Here is a 15,182-nt window from a genome sequence, read left to right as displayed (position 1 = left end):
AGATAACAGCCTTATGATTTCATATCAGTGATCACATTCTGAGTGTTTGGAGCAGTTTCGTGCTGGGATCTGGGATCACAGAGACTAGTACCCTTGTGTGTTGCTCACGGGATGGAACAGCGTGCCAGGGAAGTGGAGAGGAGGGACTAGCCATGGGCAGCATGGTCTGGAACTGCTTCACCAAGGGGCCCACATGGAGTGTGGTCCTGAGGCACGTGTGGGCACAGGGAAGCTTTCAGAGGGGTCTCCGTCTTCATCTAGTTTCCTTCCGGCCCACCCTTCCCCATACCAGCAGGGTAAGTTTCTCAAATCCCTCCGTCTTGTATGTCAAGTTTCCCCTCCTCAGCACCAGTCTGGGCGCCTAACTTCCTCACCCACAGGGTTTTCTATGATCGGTTAGCTCTTTCTCAGTCACGCTGTGGAATCCTGATGGGAATTTCCTCACGCTTCTGTGATTGTAAGTCCGCTCATCCTTCAGGGAATTAAACTCATCACCTATGTTTCTCTTGTTATTACAATACCTGCAGCAGCTTTTCTAGGCTCTTTCCTCCACAAAACAGACTTCGCTTCCAGTTCTTAGAATGTTTCCGCTTTCCTTCAATTTCAAATTCTCTTGGTGTGAACCAAACTCCCTTCTCATTCTGAATACACTTCTCTGAGGACCCTGGAAGTTAAAGACAGTCCATCCTACATCCACTTCCATCCTCGGTGAATTCACCCTACACCTCCATCCCCTACTCATGACGCTCTACCGTTTTGGGTTCAGAGACTCCCTGGGAGGTGGGAGAAGGAGCAGGGAAACCTGATTCCTCCTCTCTGATTGAAGGAAGCCCTGAAACCCACCTGAGTGGTGAGGGACTGGGACAGGATTTGTCTTTCACGTGGCAAGAACGTGTGTCACAGGCCCATGGATGACTTCCATGTGGGAGGGCAGTGGCCTGGTCACCAGATATAAAATGGCATTGAAAAGGTGGAAAAATCCCTTCATCACAAGCCCAGCTTTTTCTAAAGCAGCCTCGCTGGCAGGGTCCACGCCCTGAACAATGATTCCTGTGGATATTCTCTCCCCTCCTAGTGATTCCTTCATTTCAGGGTTCCAAAGGGCAGAAGGTCAAGGAACTCACCTTGCTTCATTTTCTCCTTATATAAAATCCCCTTTGCCTCCCCACAGGTCACGGGGAGTTCAGGAGAGTGAAAATCGAGAGTTTCATCTTTGGGTTTTTCTGAAAGTAGAAAAGAACAGGTTGGAGTTCCCTGGAGGTTCAGGGGATAAGCATCTGTCTGCCAATGCAGGGGACGTGGTTTTGATCCCTGGTCAGGGAAGACATCACACGTCTCAGGCAACTAAAGCAAGTGTGTCACCATCACCAAGGCCCGTGCACTAGTGTGCCTGGAGCCTGTGCTCCGCGACACAGAGCAGACCCCCACCCCCCAACCACAACTAGAGAAAGCCCACTCGCAGCCACGAAGACCCGGCCCGACCAGAAATCAGATAAATAAATTATGAAAAAGGAAAAGAACAGATTAGTGTTCTTCAGTCTTCATTCTGTCTCCCCCTTGAATTTTCCATGAATTCTAATAATAAGAGCAGTGACCATAATAACATAAAGACACTGGGGAGCATCCTCTGGTTAATTCACCAGAAGTCTTCCATTTTGAGTGGCAGACTACATGGGTGCCAACACTACATCACACGAAATACTTTAATAAACATACTGTGCTTCAATTGGGTGAATGTGTTTATATTTACAAACTAAGCCACAATCATCCAATGCTCCTTTATCTGTAAGCATCCTGCTTGTCCCCCTATGCTGATGGGAGTTGCCAGCCCAGAATATTCCTTTGCATTCATGTAGTTGGAGAACATTTCTCTATGATTTTTTTTTTTTTGCCTGATTCAAACAAAGATGGGGGTAAGTGAAGCAGTTAGCACTGAGAGGAGAATGTTAAGTCTTGTCCCTTTTCATTTGATTGCTCCCCCGTTTCTTCCTCTAAGAGGAAAAGAAAACCCCCAAGAGTCCAGACAAGTCTGCACATTGCCTATGGAGAGATTAGGCAACTCAGAGCCTTACAGAGGGATCTGGGGTTCCTGCCAGGAGAAGGGGTAACATAAACATCGGGCTTCCCAGGGGCGCTGGTGATAAAGAACCTGCCTGCCAATGCAGGAGACATAAGAGACTCAGGTTCAATCCCTGGATTGGGAAGATCTCTTGGAGGAGGAGAAGGTAACCCAATCCAGTATTCTTGCTTGGAGAATCCCACAGATAGAGGAGCCTCTTGGGCTACAGTCCAAGGGGTTGCAAAGAGTTGGACATGACTGAAGAGGCTTAGCACGAACACAACATAAACATCAGCAGTTCCTGCTTCCCCCATCCCCTGCCAACCTCACTGTGGGCAAGTTCATTAAAGACAAACATGGGAGCTGTTTCCTGGGGCGGGGTGGGGGGGCGAGGGCAAAGAGAAAGGGCTCCCCAGAGCTGATGTGCATTCATACTGGATGTGGTTGCATCTGCAATGAGGCAAGGAGAATATACAACCCAACTCTCACCCTGGTCTCAAACACTTATCGAAAGATCTAAAGGAAAACATAAAAAAGCAAGCGCATCATTGGGGAAAAAAACCGAAGCAGAGCAGCATCAATGGCAAAGAAACCGTGTTAGTTCAGAAAGATATGAACTAGGTAGAGTCAGATGAGAAATGAGAAGTGAGGCTAAAGTTGCCTTCTATAGACCCCAGAGGAAGCTCAGCCTTGGGGAGCAGGGGTTGCAGCAAAGTAGGTAAGAATAAGGGGTGGGAAGACCTTGGTGGGAAGAACAGCTGGCCGGTGCTCTTGCACAGAGTAGCTGGCTCCACACTGGTCCCCAGAATCCGCCCACTAAATATGACCCAGTGAACGAGAGCATGGCACTGGAAGCCAGACTGTGTGGGCTTGTAATCCTGGCTCTGCAATTCACTAGCAAGGTTACAACAGCGTGTGCTGATGTCATCAAAGCTGAGTGGAGCATTTGCACTACGGGTTCCTAACTTGCTGACAAGGCGGAGTCACGGGTAACTTTGAATCACTGTGAAAATCCCGAGGGGGATTCGAATGGCAACAGGGACCTTCCATAGTTGTCTGTGTCACTGAATGATCAAGCACAGGTCCACTTGACACAGACATCCCAGACATGCCTGCAGGCGGATGTGGCTGCAGTGTGTGGCTTTGGGAACTCTGGGCAGCCAGCCCAGTGTGCAGAGTGGTGGGCATGGGCAGCTCCCCCTCCTTTGCCTGGTTAGGAGGGACCTTGCATCCCTAATGCTTCCAAAGCCACCCCCACCCCCACCCCTCAGGGAGGGAGAAAGTTTTCTGATCTGCTTCCCATGATCTTTCATTTGGCTCCATCCCACCTCTCATCTCAGTAAACAGACGTTTAAGGAAGGAAGCCTGGAGGGGTGGAGGGCGGTTTGAGTGCAGCTCTCCCACATCTATTAGGTCACCGCTAGTAAATGTGAGCAAAGACGAGGAACCTGCTAGGAAAAGTAAGCAATTAAAGAGCAAAGGGAGGGACTTCCCTGGTGGTCCACTGGTTAAGACTGTGATTGCAGTGCAAGTGGTACGAGTTCGATCCCTGGTCAGGGAACTAAGATCCTGCATGCTGAACAGCGTGGCCAGAAAACAAACAAACAAAAAACAACCCGAAATCAACCAAACAACAAGCAACAGCAACAACAACAACAAAACAAAAACAAAAACAAAGGGAGTTCGTAGAGATGAAAAACCTGGTGGAGAAAATGAAAAGCCTAACAGAGACAAAGGAGAGCAGAATGGAAAAACCGCCATTAGTGATGGGAAAGACCACCTCCAGGGATTCTTACAGAACCTAGGGAAGAGGCACAAGGTGAACATCATGCCTGGGGACTTCCCTGGTGGGCCAGTGGTTGAGAATCCACCTGCCAATGCAGGGGACACAGGTTCAATCCTGGGTCCGGGAAGCTTCCACACAGCACAGGACAACTATGCCCGTTTGCTGCAACCACTGGGCCCATGAGCTGCAACTACTGAAGTCTATGCACCCTGGAGACTGTGCTCCACCACGAGAGAAGCCACCGCATTGAGAAGCCCAAGAACCACAACTAGAAAGTAGCCTGTTCGCAGCAATGACGACCAGGTGCAGTCAAAACAAGTAATAATAAATAAAAATTAAAACAGAAAAACCCATCATGGCCTGGGGAAAAGTCTGGACCCCTATGATCTGTAGAGGAAGGGCCCATGTGGCTGGAGACGCACTAGTTAGGGGACTAGAAAAAGCAGCGCACGTATGTTTTCTTGTTTATTTGCACAACAACCTTAAGAAAGGGAAGGCAGTGGCCATGGTCCTCGTTTTAGAGTTAGGGACTTTGCACAGATTTGGAGAGAGAATGCCTGGTGGTCACCGCACTGTGAGATGAGGCTGGCACTGGAATCCAGACATGCCAACCCCTGTGTGTGTGCTCTTTCCACGCCGTAAGGAACACTGCCACAAGATTCCAGATCGTTTAACAGCAGAGTGTGCGTGTGGGTATTCAGTCGTGTCTGGCTCTTTGTGACCCTATGGACTGTAGCCCACCAGGCTCTTCTGTCCCACACAGAGTGTGTGTCTGCCTCCTAAGTCACTTCAGTCACGTCCGACTCTTTGCGACCCCAAGACAAGGTGTTAAATCAGAAGTCAAAGCCAGGTGGGCGGACAGGCTAAGGAGGCGGGAGAAGCTGATGCTGACGGACAGCTGTCAGTGTTTGCCTGGACTCTTGCCTCCTACTTGTGTTTCCTACAAAGACCTGGAGGGGGAGTATTTATTTTTCAGCATAAAACAAAGGACTTGAGATTAAAACACCTAGGTTGGTTTTAGCTCATGCAAGTCCTTTATGTTCTAATTGAATCTGCAAAATGGACTGCAAAATACCTATTTGAGGATTAAATGGCAAAAAGTAGAACAAATCGGTTGCCAATTGTAAAGTGACGTACACACTTAGATATCGTTGTCAGGGCTTCTGTGTTTGGTCGTGTGGAATACACACTGAGCAGAGTCCCCCTTTAAGGTGGGGGTGGGAAGCTCCTGACATCAGAGCTATAGTCCACTCGCACACTTCCTGCCTCTTTCCAGCAGGGGGCAGTAAAGGGCCTGGTTACAAGAATCAGCTCTGCCAGATTAAGTCAAGTGTGTCAAGCAAGGGGCTCTCTTAGTTTATATGGGTCAATGGAAGCCCCGATACAGGTATACATACTTGATGAGGAAGAATGGATAATGTATTGATCTGGCAGCTATTTAAGCACAAACTACAAGGCACAGAAGAGAGCTGGAGCCACGAGCAAGGCCTTCTGACCTCATTTGATTTTCCCGCAGTGAATAGGATGTACACAGAAGGTAATCACACTCGTGATGAAACCAACAAACTCACAGCCTTAAAGAAGAACTTACAGTTACCAGGAGGGAATGGTGGGGGGAGGGACAGTTAGGGAGTTTGGGATGGACATGTACACACTGCTGTATTTAAAATGGATAACCAACAAGTACCTTCTGTAGAGCACAGGGAGCTCTACTCAATATTATCTAACAGCCTAAATAGGAAGAGAATTTGAATAAGGATACATGTATATGTATAACTGAGTCAGTTTGCTGGACAGTAGAAATTAACAGAACACTGTAAATTAACTATACTTCAATTTTTTTTTTTAATAAAGAAATCTAAGGACTTCCCTGGTGGTCCAGTGGTTAAGACTCTGTGCTTCCACTGCAAGAGGTGTGGGGTCAATCCCTGATGGGGGAAGTTTTGCATGCTTCAAGGTATGGCTGAAAAAACAGAGAACTCCCCAAAAAAAACCTATCAAAAAAAAAATTACACTTGTGATAAGTGCCACCAAGAAAAAACACTACCTGCTGGGTCCAAGAGGCTTTGTTCAAGGTGAGACTGAAGCTGCGTAGCAAGGAAGGAAGGAGGGTGGAGGGGTTGGCTGTGGGGACAGAGCGTGTGATGGGGGAGGAGATGCATGAGCTGGCCCTGAGCAGGACGGAGCCGGAAGCACTGGTGGTGCTCAGAGAACCAGGCTGGGAGACACCCTGGGGGCTGTGGCTAGGGCTTGGAATACGGGCCTGGATTATGTTCTATTTCTTGACCTGGTTGATGGGTACACCTGGGCTTTTCCTTCGTGTGAGTCCCTCAAGCTGTACACTACGCACCAGCATTTTTCTGTAAGCACAGTATACCAGTGCTCCTCAAGATGCGACCTGTGATGAGCTTGACCAGAATAGAAATCAATGCAGTGCTGTCTACTATATAGAAAATAGACAACAAATAAAGACCTGCACTGTACAGCACAGAGAACTCCACTCAATACTCTCTAATGGCCTAGATGGAAAATAACCTAAAATGGAGTGGATATATGGATTATGTATACCTGATTCACTGTGCTATACAGCAGAAAGTAATGCAACACTGTAAATCAACTACACTTCAATAAAAATTTAAAAAGTAATAAAAACAGTGCATGCTAAGTCTCTTCAGTCGTGTCCAGCTCTGTGCTAACATAGGGACTGTAGCTTGCCAAGTTCCTCTGTCCATGGGATTTTCCAGGCAGGCATACTGGATTGGGTTGCCATTTCCTCCTCCAGGGGATCTTCCCGACCCAACCATCGAACCTGTGTCTCATGTCTCCTGCATTGGCAGGTGGGTTCTTTACCACCAGAGCCACCTGGGAAGCCCCATTTATGGACCTCATTTATGGTCCTCCCAGAACTCGGTGGTTTATTATAGATGTCAGCAAACTACGGCCCAGGAGCCAATCGGCCCAATGTCTGTTTCTGTAATGAATGTTTTATTGGGGTGGAGCCAGGCCTACTTGTTTATGTTTTTGCCTCTGCCAGTTTCCTGCTACCAAGAAAGGGTTAAAGTAGCAGCAGTAAACCAGTATGGCCAGCCGAGCCTAAATGACTCACTCTCTGGCCCTTTTTAGAAAAAGTTTTTCAAGCTTTGGCTTGCAGTGGCCCTCTCATTTATGTCCACATTTCTTTGGCCAAGTCACACGGCCCTTCTTGAGTATACAAGGCAGGAATATGTGACCTTCTGAGATGCTGGCGAGCAGTATTGTGACCTCCCACCTCGTGTTTAACCCTGTGCAGTGCACAAAGAAGTTTCGAGGAAAACACTGGCAGACTATCACTCTTGGCCTGTGTGTTCAACAAATGGAAAAGGCTTGTTATTTCCATGTGTGTGTGTGTTAGTCAGTTGTGTCCAACTCTTTGAGACCCCATGGACTGTAGCCCACCAGGCTCTTCTATTCATGGAATTCTCCAGGCAAGAAGACTGGAGTGGGTAGCCATTCCTTTCTCCAGGGGCTCTTCCCGACCCAGGGACTGAACCTGGTTCTCCTGTGTTGCAGGAAGATTCTTTACCGTCAGAGCCACCAGGGAAGCCCTTGTTATTTCTAGTGCTGGTGAAGACGTAGGGGAAAGTGTGTCCACACCACATTCACGGGAGTCTAAACTGGCAATGGTTTGATAATTGGATATGGTTTATTTTATTTTAAATTTAATTTTTTGGCCACACCGCACCACGCCACTTACAGGATTTAAGTTGCTCAACCAGGGATTGAACCCAGGCCCTCGGCAGTGAGAGCACAGAATCCTAACCACCGGATGACCAGGGGTTTCCCAGTATGGGATAATCTTACTTTTTAAAATATTTATTTGTTCATTTAACCGCATCAGGTCTTAGCTGTAGCACATGCATCTTTGTGGCACACAGGCTCAGTGGTTGTGGGACGTGAGCTTAGTTGCCCGACCAGGGATTAAACTCGTGTCCTCTGCACGGTTAGGTGGATTCTTAACCACTGGACCTGCAGGGAAGTCCCGAGATAATTTTGAATATGCACATTCATGGATTGGTCTGTTTCACCTCCAGAGACAAACCGTGAAGAAATAAGCCAGAGAGCGTGTCCACTTCGAGGCTTGGTGCCTCTCCCGACACTGGGTCGGCCCGAATCAGAGAGGAGCCCCCAGACTCCATGGAGCAGAGGTGACTCTGCTGATGGGCACATAAACAGCAGACCCTGGGAGAGGTGATGCGGGCCCACAGGACGCAGCTGAGGCGACCTGCACCGAGAACGCAGTTACTTCTCCCGACAACCACCCCCAGACCCTGAGACGCTTGCTCTGTCTTCATGCTGCCTCGTCTATGCTGCTCCCTCCTCCGAGCAGTCACTTTAGATCTGCGTCACCTGTGCGGGCTCCATGAGCGACCCTCCCACGCTGAGCATTCAGGTGACCACTGCCACCACCAGCTTCATCCTTTTGTGCAGGCGTTTGGGCACCTTCAGCCTGTGCCTTTTGGGCTCTTGTCATGACCTTTGAATTTCCACTTGAGTCGTCCTTCTTTTGAGTCACCTGATTCACCCCTTGGAGCTTCTCTTGGATTCTGAGCCCTGATGAGGCTGCTCCTGGACCAAATAGAGATTTGTGATGAGTTTTCACTGGGGTCCCAGTGGCCCTCCTGTTAGTGACCTCCCTCTCACATTCCCAGTCCCCTCACTTTGAGCTCCCTTTGCACCCCTGCCTGCCTCTTGTCTTACTACTTCTCCATAACCATTTCTCTCTTTTTCTTGGATGTATCTTTCTTCTCCTCCCTAAACCCTGCTTCTCTTTTCCTCTTTCCTCTTTCTGACTCTTCATTACATGTGTATCAGTGAGAATATAAGCTTCGTGAGGAGGGCAGGGGTCTTGTCTGTTCTGCTTGTTGCTGAGTCCTCAGAAGCTAGGGCATGTGGCCAGAACACACCCCAGCTCGATGAATCTCTGTGGAATGAACGTGTAACAAGCAGCATAGTTTAGAAAATATCCAAATTACGTATTTTTCATCCTTGTACATTGTATAGTCCATGGAATTCTCCAGGCCAGAGTACTGGAGTGGGTAGCCTTTCCCTTCTCCAGGGGATCTTCCCAACCCAAGGATCGAACCCAGGTCTCCCGCATTGCAGGTGGATTCTTTACTAGCTGAGCCACAAGGGAAGCCCCTTGTAATGGTCAGGGTTCCCTAATTATGAAGTCAATCAATTTTCGGGAAAGGGCAGAATCTAGCCCAGGATCTCAGTCGAGGCCACTGTGGAGATACTACACAAAATCTCAGAAACATGAATGAAAGGGGATTTCTATGTTCCAAAAATTATTTTTATACACCAACAAGAAAAGCTCAGAGGTCTGAATGCCAAGTGTTCCCAGAAGTTGTTGGTAGAGAGAACTCAGCATGTGACAAGGAGGCAGTGAGGCTGGGGACTGGGAGAAAGAGACAGGGGGAGGGGAAGGGTGAGGGAGGAGGTTCTGGTGCCTTCCCGGGTCAGACCCCAAGACTGAGGGGTATTGGCAACAAGCAGAAAAATTGGGAAAATGTCCAAAGCAGTGAAATGCATGTCATGATTCCAGTTTGGGCGCTGAGAGGAGATTTCCTCCCAGGGTGCCACATTCCCTTCTAAGGGCTGGGAATCCAAGACAATCCCCACCAATCGGCACATCTTGACTAAAGAAACAAGAAGAAAGGAGAGGGGCAGGGGAAGAGGGAGAAAATGCAGAGGAAAAGGATAAAAGGTGATGAGCGTGAAAAGGAATAAAGCAGAGGGTCCAGAAAAACACAGAATTATATACAGTTTTGTTTCTTGTGCTGCAAATAACATGCTTTTTCATGCGTGGAGTCAATGGCATGCTAAGCATCTCTGCAGGTGGTTTTGGACACTCCATGACCACAAATCTAACCCCAGTTTGGGACTGGGAATCTGAATCCTGCCTGCACATTCAGGTTTTTGCTTTGTCTGTTCTTCTTGGCTCTGAATTTGCTCTGAATTTGCATTGAATTTGCTCTGAATTTGTACTGGACATTGTGTGTACTTCAGTCATGTCCGACTTTGTGTTATCCTATAGACTGTAGCTCCCCAGGCTCCTCTGTCCACGGGGATTCTCCAGTCAAGAATATTGGAGTGGGTTGCCATGCCCTCCTCCAGGGGATCTTCCCAACCCAGAGATCGAACCCGTGTCCTTGTGTCTCCGGCAATGGCAGGTGGGTTCTTTATCACTAGAGTAACCTGGGAAGTCCCATATCTCAAAATTGTCTGATGCCTTCTGTCCTGGAGAAGGAAATGGCAACCCACTCCAGTGTTCTTGCCTGGAGAATCCCAGGGACGGGGGAGCCTGGTGGGCTTCCGTCTATGGGGTCACACAGAGTCGGACACGACTGAAGTGACTTAGCAGCAGCAGCCTTCTGTCCACCTCCACCTCATTCCTTCCCAGTGATAAGATTAAAGAAGCCTGTTGGAACCAACATGTTTCTCCTGTTGAGAGGTCTAGACCTTGATGAGATGGTCTAGGCATTGGGGTGGAGTTCGCCATGTGGCTGGAGAGAAGAACCCTAATGAACACCAAGGGAATGACAACTTCATCCTTCTTGCTTACCTTTTGAGAGAGAATTTTTCTGTCTTTTTTTCGAATTTGGCCAGTTATGTAATTTTCTCTTCCTTTCTGAAACAGAAAAGAAAATAATCTTTTATGGCTATCTATAGTGATCTACAAGTTTGAAATTTTTAAGTAAAATTTTTTCTATCTTCCCATCACTTTGGGGAGGAAAGAGAACAATGAGCCAATGTGAAGAAAGTACTTGGAAATGAAAAAGGATTGAATAAAGAATAACAGAGATGTGGCAAATAATTAACATTAAAATATGCCATTTTTCCAATAACTAGTTTTTTCAAGATTAGAAGAAAGTATATAAAGAGATTGTTATAAGCCATAGATATAAATGATCTTCTTAGCCAAACTCAAGGCCAAAAATCATAAAGGTAAACAATGGACAGATTTAACCATTTAAAAAACTTGAATGCCCATACTTCAAAAAGTATCCATACAATATTAAAATAAAACTGGGAAATTCTAATATATGTAACATTAGAGGATGAATGTCCTTAATAGATAAACAAAAAATGAATAGTGTGCTAAGAAAATGGACAAAAAGCATAAATTGAAAGTACATAAATTAAAGCATAAATTAAAAGACGTAATACAAATGAAAATTTTTTTTTGAAAAAGCGTCTTTAGACCCCCCCAAAAGTCCAAAAAATGCATTGCTTGGTTTGAATTATACCCAAACTTGTAAAAACTTCTATCATGTCTGGGTTGATGAGGATGTAGTTAATGAGTGCTTGCGTTGTTTTACTGACTATGCCAAAGCCTTTGACTGTGTGGATCACAATAAACTGTGGAACATTCTGAAAGAGATGGGAATACCAGACCACCTGACCTGCCTCTTGAGAAACCTGTATGCAGGTCAGGAAGCAACAGTTAGAACTGGACATGGAACAACAGACTGGTTCCAAATAGGAAATGGAGTACGTCAAGGTTGTATATTGTCACCCTGCTTATTTAACTTCTATGCAGAGTACATCATGAGGAACGCTGGGCTGGAAGAAGCACAAGCTGGAATCAAGATTGCTGGGAGAAATATCAATAACCTCAGATATGCAGATGACACCACCCTTATGGCAGAAAGTGAAGAGGAACTCAAAAGCCTCTTGATGAAAGTGAAAGAGGAGAGTGAAAAGGTTGGCTTGAAGCTCAACATTCAGAAAACAAAGATCCTGGCATCTGGTCCCATCACTTCGTGGGAAACAGTGGAAACAGTGTCAGGCTTTATTTTTTTGGGCTCCAAAATCACTGAGGATGCTGATTGCAGCCATGAAATTAAAAGACACTTACTCCTTGGAAGGAAAGTTATGACCAACCTAGATAGTACATTAAAAAGCAGAGACATTACTTTGCCAACAAAGGTCCTTTTAGTCATGGCTATGGTTTTTCCAGTGGTCATGTATGGATGTGAGAGTTGGACTGTGAAGAAAGCTGATCGCCGAAGAACTGATGCTTTTGAACTGTGGTGCTGGAGAAGACTCTTGAGAGTCCCTTGGACTGCAAGGAGATCCAACCAGTCCATTCTAAAGGAGATCAATCCTGGGTGTTCATTGGAAGGACTGATGCTAAAGCTGAAACTCCAATACTTTGGCCACTTCATGTGACGAGTTGACTCACTGGAAAAGACTCTGATGCTGGGAGGGATTGGGGCGGGAGGAGAAGGGGACGATGGAGAATGAGATGGCTGGATGGCATCACCGACTCAATGAACATGAGTTTGAGTGAACTCTGGGAGTTGGTGATGGACAGGGAGGCCTGGCGTGCTGTGATTCATGGGGTCGCAAAGAGTCGGACACGACTGAGCAACTGAACTGAGCTGAACTGTGAGGACTTCCCTGGTGGTCCAGTGGTTTAGACTCTGCCTTGCAGTGCAGGGGACACAGGTTTGATCCCTGATTAGGGAACTAAGATCCCACATGTTGTGGAGTGACTAATCCTGTGCTCCACAATAGAGAGTCTGTGCGCTGCAATGAAAGATCCCGCATGATGTAACTAAGACCCAATGCAGCCAAAAGGAAAAAAGTTGTGAAAAATTAGGGAGCACATATAAAGTAGTTTGTTGCATCTTGAAGTACCACGGTTTTCTCAAGAACAATACTCAGGTGATTGAGTTGTAAGCTCACTGTAAAATCCAGTAAACCAATACTTTCCAGTTGTATATGATGTTATAAAATCTGGCATGAGTAGGAGATTCATTTGAAACACAAGATAGTGTGAAACATCTTACTACAACAGAGTATGAAAAGCTCATTGATGTGGTTTCAGACTCTGGTTACAGCAAACCTTTAAGAAACTATCACTTGTTGAGTTTTGGTGTAGTTTCAAAGGTGAATAACCACAGATATCTCAAAAGACTGTTAAAGTACTCCACCCTTTTGGCTACAGATTTGTGTGGGGCTAGATTTTCTTCTTATGATTCAAAAGGTAAAGGGGATTAAGAGGTACAAACACCCAGTTATAAAATAAATAAGCCAAAGGGATATAACATATGGTATAAGAAATAAAGTCAATAATATTGTAATAACTTTGAATGGGGATAGTTAATAAGTTACTAGACTTATGGCGGTGATCATTTCATAGTGTATGCAAATGAAACCCCTATGTAATGTACCTGAAACATAATATTGTACACCAAATATATTTCAATTAAAGAAAAAAATTTAAAAGAAGCTTTAAAAACAGAAAGCAATTGTTAACAGGGTATAGATTGATGTTATTAAAAATGTTCTTTCAGCTCTCAATATAATACAGTAAAGATATGTACAAAAATATTGAAGAAGCACACTGAAAAGATAGTTAATAAAATTTTTTAAAAGAATCCAGCTTTGATTAAGGTAGATATTAAAGAGAGTTGCAAAAATGTAAAATGATACCACTCACCTAACTAATATTTTTATTTGAAAAGTGTGCTATTTTTCATAAAAATATATTATTTATGGTAATAAATTATTGGTCTATTGTGGGTTGCAGGAGAGAGCCTTCCACACTGAGCATTCAGATGACAAATTCCATCACCAGCCTTACCCTCTGATTTAGGCATCTGGGCACATTCTGTCCTCTTTTGTGCCCTTGTCATGACCTTTGTATTCCTGGTTGAGTCATCCTCTGTATGAGTCACCTGATCCAGCCGTTGGAGTGTCTTTTGGATCCCATGCACAGGTAAGGCTGCCCCTGGCCAAACAGTGATTTGGGAAATAGCTTTAATTGGGGTCCCAGTGGCCCTCCTCCTTCCCCAAACAGTGATTGCCTTCTCATACTCCCAGTCTCCCACTGTGAGACCTTGGTACCCCTGCTCTGTACCTCACTCTTCTCCTGCTATTTCTTTGTAATTATATATATATATATATATATATATATGTATATTTCTTGTATGTACCTTCCTTTCCCCTGAAAACTTACCGTCTATTCTCACTCTCTGTGCAACCTGTTGAAATCAATCAGATTATTTGAGGGAATCCCAGAGCACTGGGGCTGATTTCCTGTTTCCTTGCTTCAGAACCCTGCTGCCAGAAAGTACCACATCCAGGTAAACATGGCCAGATGGTCTGTTTCAGCAGAAGAGGGGTCTCGTAAAGCACTTTTCCAGGTTTCCTAGGGCCTGTGTGTGATACAGGAGACAGGAGAGACACAGGATGCCTCTAGCAGGGAAAGAGCAAAAGGTATCAAAGAATTGAGAAGCAGGGGCCCTGCAGTGGAGGGTGAGGACGAGACCCAGAGGGTGAAGGGAAGTGGGAGTGGGAGTGTTAGAACTGGGGCTCTCTTCTCCCTTTATTTTGCCAATGGATTTTGTATTTATATCTTTGGACTAGATTTTTTTACTGAGTGCCAAACTGACTTCTCTGGTGGCTCAGACGGTAAAGCATCCATCCACCTGCAAGGCAGGAGACCAGGGTTTGATCACTGGATCAGGAAGATCCCCTGGAGAAGGGAATGCAACCCACTCCAGTATTCTTGCCTGGAGAATCCCATGGACAGAGGAGCCTGGCAGGTTACAGTCCATGGGGTTGCAAAGAGTCAGATATGACTAAGTGACCTGCACTCTCAAATTGGTGTACTGTGGGGAAATTGTCTCCTTGATTTCTCAGTGCTTCTGTGAAAAGCTCTAGCCTCCTGAGACACAAAAGTATAAATGATATAAAAATAAGAGATGTTTTCTTTCACTTCCCCTAGAATTATTTCACTTTTCATATATACCATAGAAATTAAATCTCTAGATAGTTAATTACTGCCTAATCCAAAGAGGTGATAAAACTTCTCATTCTGGTCATGATAAAATGGTTGTGGCCTGGGCTAGGCTCCTAGGTTAAGTTCCACAGTACCAGGGACATTGGAGCACTCTATCCCTAGGTGTTTACATGTCAAAAGGGATGAAGCCTAGAACTTGGAGAATCTTTAGTAAAAGCTGGAGACACCTGGGGTTTCTCTGGCTCTTAGAAAGAGGCATTTACATTCTCCCAAATTAGGGTGAAGACTCAGGATCTTTTCAATCTTATCTCAAAGCAGTAAAAATTGTTTGCTTTTCTCTTTTCAGGAACAGGAGAGGATGACTGCCCTTGTCCTGTACCGAAACAGAAAATCCATCCTTCTTTCTCCTGTGTCTATAGGACGTAATCTGCATTCACACAGAAGATTCCATCAGCTCTCTCCTTGTGCCTGTGGGTCTGCATATGAGACATGCTACAATGTCGAACTGGTTGTGAATATCAACTAAGAATTCTTCTCCCTGA

General features: G+C 45.7%; 1 protein-coding gene across 7 annotated transcripts in view; it reads right to left on the bottom strand.

The window, feature by feature from the left end:
* LOC129537711 (sp110 nuclear body protein) overlaps nucleotides 1-15,182 on the bottom strand; it is a 41,215-nt gene that overhangs the window by 6,633 nt on the left and 19,400 nt on the right. For 3 of the 7 annotated variants that reach the window (XM_088845028.1, XM_088845014.1, XM_055397404.2), the window contains 5 exons: nucleotides 13,480-13,626; nucleotides 10,450-10,515; nucleotides 8,232-8,450; nucleotides 1,125-1,223; nucleotides 522-664 (listed from right to left, as the gene is read on the bottom strand). In XM_088845028.1, the coding sequence (XP_088701154.1) occupies nucleotides 522-664; nucleotides 1,125-1,223; nucleotides 8,232-8,450; nucleotides 10,450-10,515; nucleotides 13,480-13,626 (674 nt within the window). The remainder of the gene's footprint in view (nucleotides 1-521; nucleotides 665-1,124; nucleotides 1,224-8,231; nucleotides 8,451-10,449; nucleotides 10,516-13,479; nucleotides 13,627-15,182) is intronic. The other 4 variants (XM_088845030.1, XM_088845022.1, XM_088845026.1 and 1 more) reach the window with 4 other exon arrangements.

Source organism: Moschus berezovskii, chromosome 2 (genome assembly GCF_049115385.1).
Source record: "Moschus berezovskii isolate FMDL1 chromosome 2, NW_MosBer_1.0, whole genome shotgun sequence".
Lineage (NCBI taxonomy): Eukaryota > Metazoa > Chordata > Mammalia > Artiodactyla > Moschidae > Moschus > Moschus berezovskii.
The sequence above is the reverse complement of the archived record's forward strand: the minus strand, read 5'-3'. Positions and strand labels throughout refer to the sequence as shown.